General features: G+C 37.1%; 1 protein-coding gene across 2 annotated transcripts in view; it reads left to right on the forward strand.

Annotated features, from left to right (window-relative positions):
• Positions 1 to 16,847, forward strand: part of CCPG1 (cell cycle progression 1) — a 28,877-nt gene that overhangs the window by 10,069 nt on the left and 1,961 nt on the right. Inside the window, exons 5-8 of one of the 2 annotated variants that reach the window (XM_006831626.1) lie at positions 2,957 to 3,211; positions 7,841 to 7,962; positions 14,355 to 14,458; positions 15,608 to 15,760. In XM_006831626.1, the coding sequence (XP_006831689.1) occupies positions 2,957 to 3,211; positions 7,841 to 7,962; positions 14,355 to 14,458; positions 15,608 to 15,760 (634 nt within the window). Of the gene's footprint in view, positions 1 to 2,956; positions 3,212 to 7,840; positions 7,963 to 14,354; positions 15,761 to 16,847 lie in introns of both variants that reach the window. The other variant, XM_006831625.1, reaches the window with a different exon arrangement.

Raw genomic sequence — 16,847 nt, forward strand, 5'->3', positions numbered from 1 at the left:
ATAGAAACTTCTTAGAGTTTAATATTTACATTTGGCAACCAGAATCAGACAAGTTAAGAGTTTCTGTTATTCTGATTTAAGTGTAAAAGTGTCAAGTAGAGATTCTTACCTATTTCATTTAATGATCAATTTGTTGGTTTGTTGTTTGTTTTCTACCCCTGGTTAATATATCAATAGTTTGTCTATAAACAAGAACTTCAAAAGATTTTATTCAGACATTTCATTTGGCATTCTTAGTAGTTAGAAGTAAATTTCAGCCTTGGCCACAATAGCATAAATAGTACATCTGTTCATAAGGGCTTAATGTAATTGATTTGAGAATCATTTATGGTCATCAGATTTTATTTAATTCAGGATTTATGCTGTACGTTCAAGTTGTCTTATCTTTTAAAAAATATTATACGTTCTAGTTTAACTTGAGTTTGTTTATGGACCAGAAAAGGTTGTCACATCGAAGCAAGGTGAATACAAAAGTCCAAGAAGACATTTAAAGATACAGACATTATACACTGTTAATTTTTAAGAACCTAAACACTTTAAATATTAAAACTCACTCTAGTTTTTAATCTACTTTTTGAACTAGAACTTTCTGTGGTGATTTTGAAGGAATATTTTATTAGGTATGTTTTTATCCCTCCTTAATGATTATTTTAATAAACCAAACATTACAAAATAATCAAAGATGATATTTAGGACTATGTTGAAAATAATATATACAGCAGTTGTCAAGAGTTTTTGTTTATTTCCCTTGTTGTTTTCCCTTTGGTTTTAAAAAATTTTGTGCTACACCTTGCTTAGTTACTTTATTCCTTTCTCTTCCTTCCCCATTTATAGGGCCTCAACATCAAGGTTTTTTTTGTTGTTGTTAACATTAGGTTAAATTAAGAACACTACCCATTTCCTTCTGTAATGACCCTTTCTACTCCAAGAAAGCAAAATGGTAGTTGTAGAGACGTTTGCATTGTATGTGCTAATTAAAAAGGTGTGATTAGATTTGATGTAGCACAGATAGCAATGTTAAGTTATGTTTAAAAAAAGTATTGCCAATTTTCCCCCCTTTTTATTCTTTATAATAAAGCTTTATACATCTTTTTTCCTGTTTATTCACAAAAGAAAGATGGTGGGAGAAGCTGTGGAAGATTCCTGAATACATAAGGGGATGGGATGATCAGCAGAAACACCATGTTCCTAGTCAACTCGCTTTCCAAGGTGGTGTGACTAAATGTGATCAGCTTCTCTTGAGCTGAGTGTGCCTAGTCACATTTACTATTTACTTAGTGCTTTAAAGAAACCTGTTGCCATCTCTGATACTCTAAACAGGTGTTCAAAATTCATTTTGTAAAAAAAAAAAAAAGCTGGCTAAGCTTATTTTGCATGCCTTTGCATTGCTTGTATCTTGGACTAGGGGCCAAATTAAGCCTTAAAAGAAGTTTAAGCAAAAATTTCAGCTATCATATGTATGGGTTTAAAAAGATGGAAGCATTATGTAAAACGTGAGTTTATTAATATGGGTTAGACTGGTTTGTTTGCTTATATAATAAAGGCAATTTGTAAACATAGAATTGAAAATGGAAAGAATATTGACTGTTTTTACATTTACCTATATATGTCAGAATGTCTGGCCTAAATACTCCAACCTTGATCTTAAATGCCTTATTATGCAATGCTTTGTTTAAGTCTTCCTTCCTTTTTCTTTGTCCAAGAAATGTAACCTCACACCTGAGGCGACAGCCTCTTGGAAAAGCTAGTCATCAAGAATAACCAGCTAAACACGATGGCCATAAGGGTCCTGACCAAAAGATCTCTCAGTGGCTTCTGTGTTACTGAATGTTAGGAGTAGTCGCTTATTCAGTAGTGCCTTCTGTCTTTGTGTGTGTTGCTGTAAGTGTGAAAGTTCACTGAATCCTCCATGATTCATCTTTAAAAAGTATTGCCTAACTCAAATCACGGTCTTTCCTGTGGCATGGATAATGCTGTGTTCTGAAGAACTGTTTTGCTTTTATAAGGCATGAATGTTTGTTGCTTTGGAGTTCTTTGTATCAAATTCAAGCTTACAGTTTATCCTTTTCTTCTAAGTGGTCTGTGGAGATCATACGAAGTGACCTAAGCTATGTCAACATCTACTTTGTTGATATGGAATGTTGTTAAGAAATTATGCAATTGAAAAAAAAAATGAAGGTGATTTTTACCAGCAGATATGTTCCTAGGACTTGAGATTTCTTGAGTAATTTTCCCCAGTTTTGTTATTCTTTACTATTCTTTTTGTAAATCAGCAGCACCAGACTAGTCCTTAATATCGGAGATAGCTGTTGTGTCACTTCCTCATGCTGACATATTTACTAGAGGGTACAATTAATAACCTTCTAGTAAGAGTGGCAGTCGAAGGGAAGGGCTCATCTGACTTCTGGAAACCTATGTTAAACTTAAAGTGCTTTTAACCGTGACAATGAGCTATTAGGATGGAAATGAGACTAGAGAACAGATAAACCCAAGGATGACTTGATATTTCTTGTACCTTGTAAGTCACAGAAACTGCTTGTGTACTTTCCTAAATAGTTGAATTAAAATTACCTGTTTGAAGTAGAAAGTTTTTTTTTTTTTCTTTATAGAATTAGTACCTGTTTACAGTAATAGCAATGATATTTAATAGGCTTCAAGAATGAATGATTGTTTTTCCAATGGTGTGAATTACAAAGGGGGTAAAAACTACAAAGATAATTAGACCCTCAAAGGCACGGAATATGACTAGGATTCTTGGGTATCATAGTTGAAATCTTTTATGTTTTGGTTTTATGTTGATAAACTTGAATATTTGCTTTTTTGTGGTGCTTTGTTTTTGTTTGGGGCTGTTTCATGTAAAAAGGCATGTAGGGATGGTATTAATTCTAAATCATATTTATGGGAAAGCTTTTTTTAAAAATATAATACTTAAATAAATTTTTCTTTTTTAAAATAGTATTTTCATCACAACCTAGTGACGATGAATCAAGTAGTGATGAAGCCAGTCATCAACCCAATCCTGCTTTTAGACGCCGCCGTTCTAGGAAGAAGACTGTTTCTAGTTCAGAGTCTGAAGAGCGGATGCCAGCTGAACAAGAAACTGAACCTTCCAAGGAGAACTTGCCTAAGCGCCAATTCAGTAGTGGTCTTAATAAATGTGTTATACTTGCTTTGGTGATTGCAGTCAGCATGGGATTTGGACATTTCTATGGTAAGTATTAGAAGTTTGTTGTACATAAACTGGCAGCATGGTGTAGCTGCTCCTGTTATTGAGTGCTGACTCCGCAACCCCATGTAGAAGAAGCCTGTGAGTGAGGAATGCTGGAGAACTAAACCTCACTTTTCTCATTGGAAAATTGGAGTAGTGCTCCCTTTCTCACAGAACTGTTTTCAGAACTATAAGTGTTGTTTAACATGTATGTGACTTCTTAAAAATAAAAAGATGGGAGATAAAAAGTCTGGAAAGCTCACCATGAAGCACATCATTTTAATTTAGAACTACAAACTCTAACTCAACTGTCCCGATTAGGAGGATTACTTCAATTCTAGTTGAAATAGTTACATTTGAAGTGTCACAATTAGTCTTCATTATTTCTGCTTTCAGATTTCATGTAAGCATCCCATTGTGATTTAGATTGTAGGCATACACAGGTTTCTATAACATAACCAGTTACTGCAAAACCATAAATGCAAACATTAAAGAATGACAGATGTACCCTTTGTGGATTGATGGAAAAGGCGTATTTATATTCAACGTCTGTAATGTTAGACTAAACTTCATAAAGTCAGTGCTTGGGTTAGAGTCAGTAAAATGTGTTTCTTCTTATATTTGACTGTTTATTTATATAAAATAGGTACCTTGTGGGTGCTTGCTTTAATTTGCTACTGAGAAACTATAATTTGTATCCTCCCGTGAAGTTTATTGTAATCAGATTTGATTTGAAATATATTTCATTTTCTTTACTCTCTAGCTGGAGCAAGTATATCAATATATTTTTTAAAGTATTTTTCCTCTCCACAGGTAAACTTGGCCGTAACAAAGGAAAAGGTTTTATTGTAGTCCTTTTTTCTTACTAAAAAATAATTGGATTGTGACTTTCACTGTTAATCCCGTTCAAATTTCATTAAAGCCGTAACCAACTGCATGACCTTTTGAGTGTTTTGCAGAAAAATTTATTTAGAGAGACTTGCTTTCAAAGTTAAAAATTATTCCTCTATTACTCAAGCGTTTTTGCTTAATTGTGAAATCTACTGTAATGGTTATGTTTAACACAATCTTTTCATATATGTTTTCACAGTAACTTTTCCATATATGAAGGCTTGTTAGGTTTTATAGAACAAAGTAGGTCTATCCTGGTTGGATTGCTAATGTGAAGGCATTTCAAACCCACCAGCCGCACCACAGGAAGGAGAAGCAGGAGACTGCTACCATAAAGATGTATAGTCTCTGAAGCCTTTTATTGACTTGATGGTAGTGGGGATTTTTGTTGTGTGTGTGTATGTTGTAATATTGTCTTTATGCATGTTTTAATATAATCATGAGATTGGTTTTAAAAATGTATAAAACTTAACTGAATGATATTATAAAAGCTATCACAGTTTTCCCCTCACTTAATTCAGGTACTAATATCAATGCTATAAGAATTCTTTGGATTTGTTTACAAAGCTGGTTTGAATTTTCCTATCTTCTACCATGACATCCTTGTGTGGGTGGTGCTGTGGGATAAAGCACTGGACCACAAGGTCATTTGAATCACAAGATTGACAGTTCAAATTCACCAGCCGCTCCTGGGAAACCCTGTACAGGGTCGCTAAGAGTCAGAACTGACTTGATGGCACATACTATAACAACAACCATGAACTCAGTCATTGCATTTCATGATCTAAAACATACTACCTAAGTAAGGAGTCCTGGTTTATGAGCTGGGCTGCTAATTGCAAAGTCAGGAATTTAAATCTACCAGTTGCTCCCAGGAGAAAGATAAGACTTTCTGCTCCCCCCAAAATTTACAGCCTCCAAAACCCTAAACAGAGTTGCTGTCAGTCGGAACCGAGTTGGCACACAAGTGCCACCACCACCACTCCCACCTAAGTGTGTCACTCAGCTGTGCTTGGTAACGGTGAAAACACCACACGAAAGCAGAGTGGATATTTAGAAACAATGGAAACTAAGGTTGGAATAGGTGTGATGTTATGTTGTAAACCATCTTAAAACCTGGGTAGGAGGTTTGATTTTTAGAAGAAAAGTGAAGGAAGAATGAAAAGGTAAGTGGTATGGAACAAATAGCTAGGAAGTTTTGTGATGCAGATATTTGGTGACGAGTCCTTACTGATAGTGACAGTGGAGATGGAGAGAAGTTTGAAATATGGAACACTGAAAGAATAATGGAAGATAAGACTTTAAGACTGAGTACTTGTTATAGTAAGGAGCTCTGGTAGTGTAGTGGTTACGAATCGGGCCGCGAACCACAAGGTCAGCAGTTCGAAACTACCAGCTGTTCCGTGGGAGAAAGATGAGGCTTTCTGCTCCCGTAAAGATTTATAGCCTCGGAAACCCTGTACAGGGTTGCTATGAGTCGGAATCAACTCCACGGCACATAACAACAACAATAACTTGTTATATTGGTGTGGCATTGTACAATTAGCACTGAGCTTCGAACCACAAGGTTGGCAGTTCAAACCCAGCAGCTGCTCCTAGGAAACTCCTAGGAAACAGGGTCCCTATGAATTGGAACTGACTGGTCAACACTTACTAGTAACAAGAACACTTGGGATATTAGTGGCTTATTAAATTTCCAGGCTGTGTGCTAAATACTTTGCTTTTGTAATGGGGGTGGGGCGGGAGCTCTGGCAAATGGTTTTACTAGAAGCTTAAGTAAATAGGGAGTGAGCACAGTTTGATGGTTTCAACCTTTTTACTAATGTTGTAGGACAGGAGTTGAGATTTAGTATTCAGGAGCAATAGAAGCTCTGAGTGATCACATAAACAGTGACTGTGTTCATGTGATATGATTGTAGACATGACCGAAAGACCAAATATCATACTTTGGATTATATCTTAGTTTTCAAGGCCTGACATAACAAAATATCACAAAGTAGAGGCTCTAACCAAAACAATATTTTCTCATAGTTAAGGTTAGCAGTCTGAATTTAGGGCCTCAGTGGGACTCTGCTCTCTGTCTCTCTAGGGTAAGATCCTTCTCTCTCAGCTTTTGGTATCCCTGGGCAGATTTTATGAGACCACTCAGGGATTAGGGACCTCTATACTATGGTATGAACTTGTTAAACATTTGAGAATACAAGTAATTTTTACACTTTCATTTGAAAATGGTAGAAGCAGAGTGAATTTTCCCATGTTTTTTGTAAATTAGAAAATTGAAAGAAAAATTAATCCTAACTTCAGGTGGCATTAAAGAAAAATTAAAAAAAAAACACAAAAAACCCCAAAACAGTTTAGCAGTAAGAGCAGAAACAGTAAACTATTATACCCTATTGTAAAGTTGTGTGATATTGTTACATAATGGTCTGCAACTTTGTACGTAAAAGGTTGCCAAATGCATTTTGCCTTATTCTGATTGTTGTTAAGTACCATTGAGTTGGTTCTGACCCATAGCGACCCTAAACAGGGTTTCCGAGGCTGTTAAATCTTCACGGGAGTAGACAGCCTCATCTTTCTCCTGCAGAGCAGCTGGTAGTTTTGAACTGCTGACCTTGCGGTTGGCAGCCCGATTTGTAACCACTAAGCCACCAGAGCTCCTATATTTTGATTTGTGGATTTTTAATAATTTTTTCCTGGTTATGCATGAAGCATGTGATGGCATGTGAACAATATCATGTCTTGTCAAATTAACATTTTGATTTTTAGGGTGAAAACAGAATCCTAGTTGGTTTAGTATTCCTTTATCACTGCTGGGATAGGGACAGGTGTACTCCAGTTTTGATGTCATTGTCTGAATCATGAAAGATGAGTAAGCACTCTCTACCACTTACCTTGTTGTTGTTATTGTTAAGTGTCAATCTAGTCAGTTCCGACTCACAACGACCCTGCAAAGGGTATCCAAGGAGTGACTGTTGGATTTGAACCTCTGATCTTGTGGTTAGCAGTCCAGTGCTTATCTTACAGCATCACTCCAGGACTCTGCCACTTACCTTAGGTTGACCCAAAGTTTCAGGAAGTTAGCTAGTGGTCAGAGCAGGAGATAGCCACTTGAGGTGTACTTCTGTTTGGGTTAATAGCAAGTGTTTTACCAACCTGGCTGACATATGTAAAGCATGACTTGAAATTTGAAGCACATTTATGATGCAGACCTAACTTAACCTAACTAAAATTCTTAAAATTTGATTTTGAGAATGGTAAATAATTATACTTAAGACTATTGTTTTCCCTGCAGTACTTTTTAGACCTGTGAGAAAATTTTTATCATTTAGGTAAAATACAATGAGATAAAAGTTTCTTTTCATTGTTCCTTATTGCCTCTAACCTGTGAGTCTTGGTTTGAAGATCCCGTTAGGGTAGGGTAGGTGACTTACTTGTTTTAATCAAAAGAATAATGAACTGCTTTAATGTTCTTGGGTATGTGAAATAAAAAGAACCTACTTGGCCCAATTTACATTAAGATTAACATTTACCATTTGAATGATGCCATGAGTTTTATACTCATTTGTTCTTGGTTTATATAATCAAAATTTTTATAGAACTGTGAAATATGGATACTTTGAAGAAGAATCATCTCAATTAAATATTTAAATGACATCCAGATAAAATGTTTCATTATATATTTTAAAACATGGTAATCATGATGTTGATTTTATATATCCCAAATAAAATGTTTCATTTTAGGCACAATTCAGGTTCAGAAGCATCAACAGTTGGTCAGAAAGATCCATGAAGATGAATTGAATGATATGAAGGACTATCTTTCTCAATGCCAACAGGAACAAGAGTCTTCTGTAGACTATAAGGTATGTACAACTAACAAATACAGAGAAATGATTGATAACCAGTAATGGCTGCAGATAAAAGTGTAGTGCAGAATAGTCAGTCATCATATTGCTAATAATTTACTGAGTACTTACGGTGTCCTAGTTACTGTCCTAAATGCATCATATACAGTATGTGAAGTAAGCAATTATTAACTTCCTTTAATAAATGAGAAAGATTGAGTAACTTCTCCAAGTTTAACAACTGGCAGTGTATCTAACTCTGAAGTCCTTATTCCTAACCACTTTGCTATATTAATATTATTTTTATAGAACGAAGCATAAGGAACCTTGATAGCATAGTGAGTTACACATTGGACTGCTTGCTAACCTCAAGCAGTTTGAATTCACCAGCTGCTCTGTGAGAGAAAGAGGCTTTCTGCTCCCATAAAGCTTTATAGCCTTGGAAACATGGTATATGATTGCTGTGTGTCAGAACTGACTCAGTGACACACAGCAGCAGTAACAGCAAGCTCCATAGCTTCTCCAAGGTCTTCCCTTGGTCAGGGGAAACAGCCATTCCTTTTTTGCTTTGGTCTCTTACTAGTTTTGATAGAAGGGGGAACATGTTATGTCTTTCTACCTAAAACCCACTTAGCTCTAGCAGGTTTGTATAGCCCATCTGTCCAGTTACCAAATACCTTTGTGAGTTTATAAGGATCAGCTAAACAGCTATTTCTTCCCTAGGAAGGTTATAGAGATTGTTGAAATTTCATAATAGAAAAGTAAGCTGTTTCTTTTTCCCTCCATTCCTCTAAGTCTCCTTCACACTTAATTTACATATGCATCCCTTGTGGGGTTAGAGGTGGTCATTTTCTTTTCTACCATGGTTTTTAGTTCCATAGGATGACACTGGCTTTTAGGAAAATCTCTATGCATAGATATTTTAAAAATCAGTTTTTGAAGATCTTGTCTCCAGGTGCTAAGTGTAGTTCAGATATTGAAGATCTTCATGGAAAAACTGTTTAGCACCTGCTAACCAAGGAGCTCTGGTAGCGTAGTAGTTATGAATCGAGCTGCAAACCGCAAGGTCAGCAGTTCGAAACTACCAGCTGTTCCGCAGGAGAAAGATGAGGCTTTCTGCTCCCGTAAAGATTTACAGGGTTGCTATGAGTCGGAACCGACTCCAAGGCACATAACAACAACAACAACAACAAACCATCACTTATTTCAAGCTTAGTGAGTTTTTCAGATGAGGAATGTTATTGTTGTTGTTGTTAAGTGCTGTCGGGTTGGTTCCGACTCATAGCAACCTACTATACGACAGAAGAAAACACCGCCCAGTCCTGTGCCATCCTCACAATTACTGCTATGCTTGAGCCCGTTGCTGCTGCCACTGTGCCAATCCATCATGTTGAGTATCTCCATCTTTTTTGCTGACCCTCCCTTTTACCAAGCATGATGTCCTCCTCCAGGAATTGGTTCTTTCTGATACTATGTCCAAAGTATGAGAGATAAAGTCTGGCCATCTTGGCTTCTAAAGGAGGATTCTGGTTATACTTCTTTCAGCACAGATTTGTTTGTTCTTCTGCTCTTGGAACATTTAATATTTTTCTCCAACATCACAACTCAAGTGCATTAATTCTTCTATGGTCTTCCTTATTCATGTCCAACTTCACATGAGGCTATGGAAAATACCAGGGCTTGGTTCGGGCGCACTTCATTCCTCTGACATCTTTGCTCTTGAACACTTTAAGGAGGTCTTGTGCAGCAGATTTGCCTAATGCAATACGTCATTTAATTTTTTTGACTATTGCTTCCATGAGTGTTGATGTGGATCCAAGCAAAATGAAGTCTTTGACAACTTCAATGTTTTCTCCGTTCATCATGATGTTATTTATTGGTCTAGAGGTGAGGATTTTTTGTTGCTTTACAATGAGATGCAACCCATAGTGAAGGCTGTGGTTTTTGCTCTTCATCAGTATTGTAAGTCCTCTTTGCTTTCAGCAAGCAAGGTTATGCCATCTGCATATCACAAGTTGTTAATGAGTCTTCCCCCAACCCTGATGCCATGTTCTTCTTCATATAATTCAGCTTCTTGGATTATTTTCTCAGCATACAGATTGAATAAGTGTGGTGAAAGAATATATCCCTGGCTGTTAATGATTATTAAGGAGCCCTGGTGGTATAGTGGGGTATGCATTGAGCTGCTAACCGCAAGGTCAGCAGTTCAAATCCACCATTGGCTCTGCGGGGGAGTAGATGAGGCATTCTGCTCTCATAAAGATTCATAGCCTCAGAAACCGTATACAGAGTCAATATGAGTCAGAATTGACTCAGTGGCACACTATTACCACTATTGATTTTAAACCTCTCAGTGCCCCCTTGTTCTGTTTAAATGACTGTCTCTTGGTCTATGTACAGGTTCCTCATGAGCGCAATTAAGTGTTCTGGAATACCCATTCTTCACAAGGTTATCCATAGCATGTCATGAGCCACATAGTAGAAAGCCTTTGCGTAGTCAGTAAAGCGTAGGTAAACATCTTTCTGGTATTCTTTGCTTTCAGCCAAGATCCATCTAATGTCAGCAGTGATATTCCTTGTTCTGCATCCTTGTCTGAATCTTACTTGAACCTTTGGCAGTTTTCTGTCAATGTACTATTGAAGTTGTTTTTGAACTATATTTAGCAAAATTTTACTTTTATGTGATGTTAATGATATTGTCCCATGATTTCTGTATTCCATTGGGTCACCTCTCTTGGGATTGGGCACAGATGTTGCCATTTGGCCTGGTAGCTGTCTTCTAAATTTCTTAAATGAACTTAATGTCTCCAGTGCAGCTTCATTTGTTGAACTGTTGAACACTGACCGTTTGTTTTTGGCACTGTGGCTGTGTATTCCTTCCATCTTCTTTTGATGTTTTCTGCATCATTCAATATTTTGCCCCCCCCCCCAAAAAAAAATCCTTCAGTATTTCAAGTTGGGGTTTGATTTTTTTCCCTCAGTTCTTTCAGCGTGAGAAATGCTGAGTGTTTTTCCCTTTTTGGTTTTCTAACTCCAGATCTTTGCACATTTTATTATAATATTTGACTTTGTCTTCTTAAGCTGCCCTTTGAGAGTTTTCTGTTCAGCTTTTTTACCTCCTCAGTTGTTCCATATGCTTTAGCATTCTACGCTGAAGAGTAAGTTTCAGAGTCTCTTCTGACATCCATTTTGGTCTTTCCTTTGTTTCTTGCTTTCTTAATGACCTTTACTTTCTTCCTGTATGATGTTCTTGATGTCATCACACAATTCTTCTGGTTTTTGGTTATTCTCTAATGCGTTAAATCTGCTCTTGAGATGATCTCTAAATTCAGGTGGCATAAATTCAAAGTCATACTTGGACTCTCGTGGACTTGTTTTAATTTTCTTCAGCTTCAGCTTGAATTTATGTATGAGCAATTGATGGTCTGTTCCACAATCTGCCCCTGGCCTTGTTTTGGCTGATGATATGGAACTTTTCCACTGTCTCTTTCCACAGATGTAGTCAATTTGATTTCTGTGTATTCCATCTGGTGAGGTCCATGTGTATGTTGTTGTTGTTACGAGCTGTAGAGTTGGTTCCGACTCATAGCGACCCTGTACAGGGTTTCCAAGGCTGTAAATCTTTACGGGAGCAGAAAGCCTCATATTGCTCCCACGAAACAACTGGTAGTTTCGAACTGCTGACCTTGTGGCTTGCAGGCTGATTCGTAACCACTATGCTACCAGAGCTATAGCTGTCTTTTATTTTGTATAAAAAGTTAATTGCAATGAAAAAGTCATTGGTCTTGCAAAATTCTATCATGCAAGCTCCACCATCATATCTTATCACCGAGGCCATGTTTTCCAACTTCTGATCCTTCCTCTTTGTTTCTAACCTTTGCATTCCAATCAACACCAATTATCAGTACATCTTGATTGCGTGTTTGATCAATTTCAGACTGAGGAAGTTTGTAGAGTTCTTCAATTTCATCATCACTGGCTGTAGTGGTTTGTATGCAAATTTGAATAATAGTTGTGTTAACTGGTCTTCCTTGTAGGTGTATAGATATTATCTATATACACGTTGTAGGTGTATATACATATTATCCTCTCACAGACAGCATTATACTTCAAGCTAGATCTTGAAATGTTCTTTTTGATGGTGAATTTGACACCATTCCTCTTTAACTTGTCACTCCTGGCATAGTAAGCCATGTGATTTTTAGACTCAAGATGACCACTACCAGGACCTTTCAGCTCACCAATACCTAGGATATTGATGTGCATGTGCTGCATTTCATTTGTGACAATTCCTACTTTTCCTAGATTCATACTTCATACCTTCCATGTTCCAATTAATAATGGATGTTTGCAGCTGTTTCTCCTGATTTTGAGTTGTGCCCTTTACTCCATTTGTGTCATCATAGTGAACTCTACTTTGAGGAGGCAGCTCTTCCCTAGTTGTATTTTGAGTGCCTTCCAACATGAGGAACTCTTCATCCGGCATTATGTCTGACAATTTTCTGGTGATACTATGTTTCAGTATTCAGTATTCTGGTGCTGGCAGTATCTCACTGCTATTCAGGAAGTTTTCAGTGGCTACCATTCGGAAGTAGTACACCTTTGCTTCTTCTAAGTCTGTCTTAGGCAGCTCAGCCGAAACCCTGCCAGGATGCAAAATACTGGTGGCATAGCTTCCAGCATCACAGCAACACACAAAGCACCACAGTACAACACACAGACAAGTGGTGGAGGAATGTTATACTTCCCACTTTGTTACTTGCTTGTACTTAATCATATAAAGATAATGCTACATCAGCTTGTTCTTGACAGTCAGCTGCTGTTAGATCGATGACACTTGCTTTTTCTCATGTAGGGATAACAGTCGAATGACTAATCAAATTTTAATTTGTTCTTTAAAAATTAGTGAGACAGTGAAGCAACCATTTTAGATGGTTATTTTTCAAAGGACTTTTTTTGCTTATTCTTGTAATTTAGATACAGTTATTGCCGGTCTGATTAAAATGGGATCGTCATTCACCAACAATGTCTGATAAATTAAGCAGAATTCAAGTGTCAGTTTGTGGATTTGTTGGTTCCGATAGTGTGACCAACTAGGTAATGCTGTATCTGTAGATTTACAGTATCATCACTAGCCTTTTGAAGCATATTATTTAGTTTTTTTGCTGTTAATGGTTAGTGCTTATTAATGCACATTGAAAGACAAACCAGGTTTAGTCCAGGCTACTTAAGACTGTAGGAATACTGTGTGAACCTGAGCAAAGGTGATTCCTCTGTGTGATGACAGTTACATGGGGAATCTGGTTTATATTCACTTTAGCAGTTTATGGGAAATTATTTACACTATTACCAAGATTCAGTGTGTCCTTTAAAAAGCATGTAGACCTTGTTATGACTTGCACTTAGCCCTAGAAATGTTAATGTGCAAAGAGCACTAAGATTATTGAAATATTTCTTCAAAGGGGTGCAGTGATTACAAAGTTTTTGAAGCCTGAAGTCAGCTCTAGCTGTGATTTTACTTTTTATAAAAGTTTCCTCCAAGCAAGCATCAGAGAAGTGTTTTCAAACCAAACCACTGCCATGGAGTCACTTCTCATGATGACCTACAGTAGCGTTTCTGAGACTAGATCTGGACTGGAAGACAGCCTCATCTTCCTACTGAGGGAGTCACTGATGGCTTTGAACCACTGACCTTGTGGTTAGCAGTCCCATGCCTAAGCCACAGCACCACCTGGGCTCCTTAGAGAAGCTGTGTTGTTGTTGTTACTGTCGTTGAGTCGGTTCTGACACACAGTGACCCTGTCTAGGGTTTTCAAGGAGTGTATGGTGGGTTTGAACTTCTGACCTTGTGGTCCAGTACATTGTCCTGCAGCGCTCCACACCAGGACTCCAGAGAAGCCATTGGTGGTGTAAGTGGCATCGAGTCAGTTCCAACTCATAGTGACCCTGTATAGGGGTTCCGAGGAACAGCTGGTGGGTTTGAACTGCTGACCTTGTGGTTTGCAGTCCAGTGTTAAACGTGCCTAAATTCTCCAGAAGAGTTGATTGAGTTCTAGAGTAAAAAGATAAAAGGGCTTATACCCTTTTCTTCCGACTTGTAAGTAGGACCCCAACGCAGTAAAGATTTCATATGGTCTCTTTTAAAAAATTCTGTTAGGGAGAAATCTAGCTCTAGCTAGCTTTCCCATTCTTTTCATTCTTCTCCCATGCTCTTATTCTTAGTGTGGTGCAGCTCGTTGCTGTGCGTTTTTTTGCATATGAACCTCGTAGTTTCCAACTCTTGTACTATTGAAAGTACTGCCCAGAAATAAAGGTAGTAGAGTTTGGGGAGTATTTTTTTTTTAACCTTAAAGATTTAAACCTAAGCCGTTAAAGCACTTGAATTTTTCCTTTCTTCTCTTTCACAATAGTCACTGAAGGAGAACCTTGCAAGGTGTTGGACCCTTACAAAAGCAGAAAAAATGTCTTTTGAAACTCAGAAAAAGGACCTTGCTACAGAAAATCAATATTTAAGAATGACTCTGGAGAAAGAAGAAAAAGCTTTGTGCTCATTACAGGAAGAGTTAAGGAAACTAAGAGAACAGATTAGGATATTGGAAAATAAAGGGACAAGTACTGAATTGGTTACAGAAAATCAGAAACTTAGGCAGCATTTGGAAGAGGAAAAGAAGAAGACATACAGCTTTTTTAATCAAAGGGAGACTTTACTGGCAGAAGCAAAGATGCTGAAGAGGGAACTGGACAGAGAACGACTATTAACCATTGCTTTAAAGGTGGAGCTCCAGCAGTTAAGCACTAGTCAGTCATATAGCAATCCAGACTCTCCCAGTGTATTGGCTGAAAAACAGGAAATTGAAACCTTACGGGGAAGACTTACAGAACTAGAGCAGAAGCTAAACTTTGAACAGCAGCGTTCTGATTTGTGGGAAAGACTGTATGTTGAGGCAAAAGATCAAAATGGAAAACAAGAAACTGATGGAAAAAAGAAAGGGGGCAGAGGAAACCACAGAGCTAAAAATAAGTCAAAAGAAACATTTTTGGGTTCAGTTAAGGAAACATTTGATGCGATGAAGAATTCAACCAAGGAGTTTGTGAGGCATCATAAAGAAAAAATTAAACAGGCCAAAGAAGCTGTGAAGGAAAATCTGAAAAAATTCTCAGATTCTGTTAAATCTACTTTCAGACACTTCAAAGATACCACCAAAAATATCTTTGATGAAAAAGGGAATAAAAGATTTGGAGCTACAAAAGAAGAAGCAGCTAAGAAATCAAGAACAGTTTATCATGGCTATATACACCCACAATATAAGGCAACTACACAAAACCAGGATAGTAGAGGCCCTACTGTGCAGAGAGAGGGAAGGAAGAAGCCAATTCACTCTGAAGGATTTGAAACAAACACAAATGCACAGAAATGCAGTGCAGCACGTGACTGTAATGGACATTATCGTTCTTTGAGAAAGGGTTGTTCGGATGTAATTGACTGTGCTCGACAGGAATCCATTAGCCTGTTTAATGTAGTGTTGAATCCTGTAAGGATAGATGAATTTAGACAGTTAATATTAAGCTACTTACTAGAAGAACTGGATGGTTTCCATCATTGGAAAGAACTGGATCAATTCATCAATAAGTTTTTCCTAAACGGTGTCTTCATACACGATCAGAAGCTCTTCGTTGACTTTGTCAATGATGTTAAAGACTATCTTAAAGCCATGAAGGAATATCAAGTAAATAATGATGGAGTGTTTGAGAATTTGGATGGATATATATATAGACACTTCCTTGGTGACACTTTTTCCCCTCCATATGGACCCAGGTCGGTTTACATAGCACCATGTTATCATAATAGTTTCTGACTGCTACAGTTTGCATAGATTTTTTATCATTTGATAGTTTCTTGGAAGGTTACTGTTCATAAAAGACATACTTTATTCTCCCTGAGAATTTAGAAAAAAAATCATAAAGCAAAAGATGTAATGTTAAAATTACAGCTATTTGATGTTTGGAGTCTCATGTAACAATCAGTTTGACTTGGGCAAATTATTTAATTCTTACCTTTTAAAAATCAATTAAGGAGAATATATATGTAGTAAATGAACTTTTGGCTTATCTAGTTTCTTTTTAATTTCCTTTACATGAAAAAATAATCACCTTAAGTGAAATTATTTTTATTTATGCCTTTATTTATATACTAATCTTGGGAAGCTGAATGAATAACACCAGTTTTATTCTGAATTCAGAACAGCTCATATACAACAATTCTAATATCCCACCTATTTTCATTTGTCCATTCTATTTACCAACTTAATTATGGTGTTTTGCTTTATCAGCTTTATTCTGTAACATAAAGCTTAACTTTTTAAATAAATGTGTCTATAAAATAATGAGACTGATTTTGAAGTCTTAGTCATTAAATATCTTGTGCCTTTAATGAGCAATGTACTATGAGGATGCCTTGGGAAAATGAAAAATTCTTGATGTATAACAGAGCTCATAAGCTAGCAGAAAATTAGGTAAACAGATAATATACTAGGAGACAGGAACGAAAGTATGTATATGAAGGCCTGTGTCTGGATATGGATGAAATAACGAGGTAGGCGTTGAGCTAAAAATTTGGAAACTTAACTTTTGAAAAAGAAACCTAAACTTGTGAAGCATATTGTTGTTGTTGTTATGTGCCGTGGAGTCGGTTCCGACTCATAGAGACCCTATATGGGGTTTCTGAGGCTGTAAATCTTTACGGGAGCAGAAAGCCTCATCTTTCTCCCGCAGAACAGCTGGTAGTTTCGAACTGCTGACCTTAAGGTTCGCAGCCCAGTTCATAACCACTATGTTACCAGAGCTCCTAGAGGTGCCATTAAACAGGGCTAAAAGACATGAATGTAAATGAAAAACATTTGTCA

This window comes from Chrysochloris asiatica, unplaced genomic scaffold, assembly GCF_000296735.1.
Source record: "Chrysochloris asiatica unplaced genomic scaffold, ChrAsi1.0 scaffold00004, whole genome shotgun sequence".
In the NCBI taxonomy this organism is placed as follows: Eukaryota; Metazoa; Chordata; class Mammalia; order Afrosoricida; family Chrysochloridae; genus Chrysochloris; species Chrysochloris asiatica.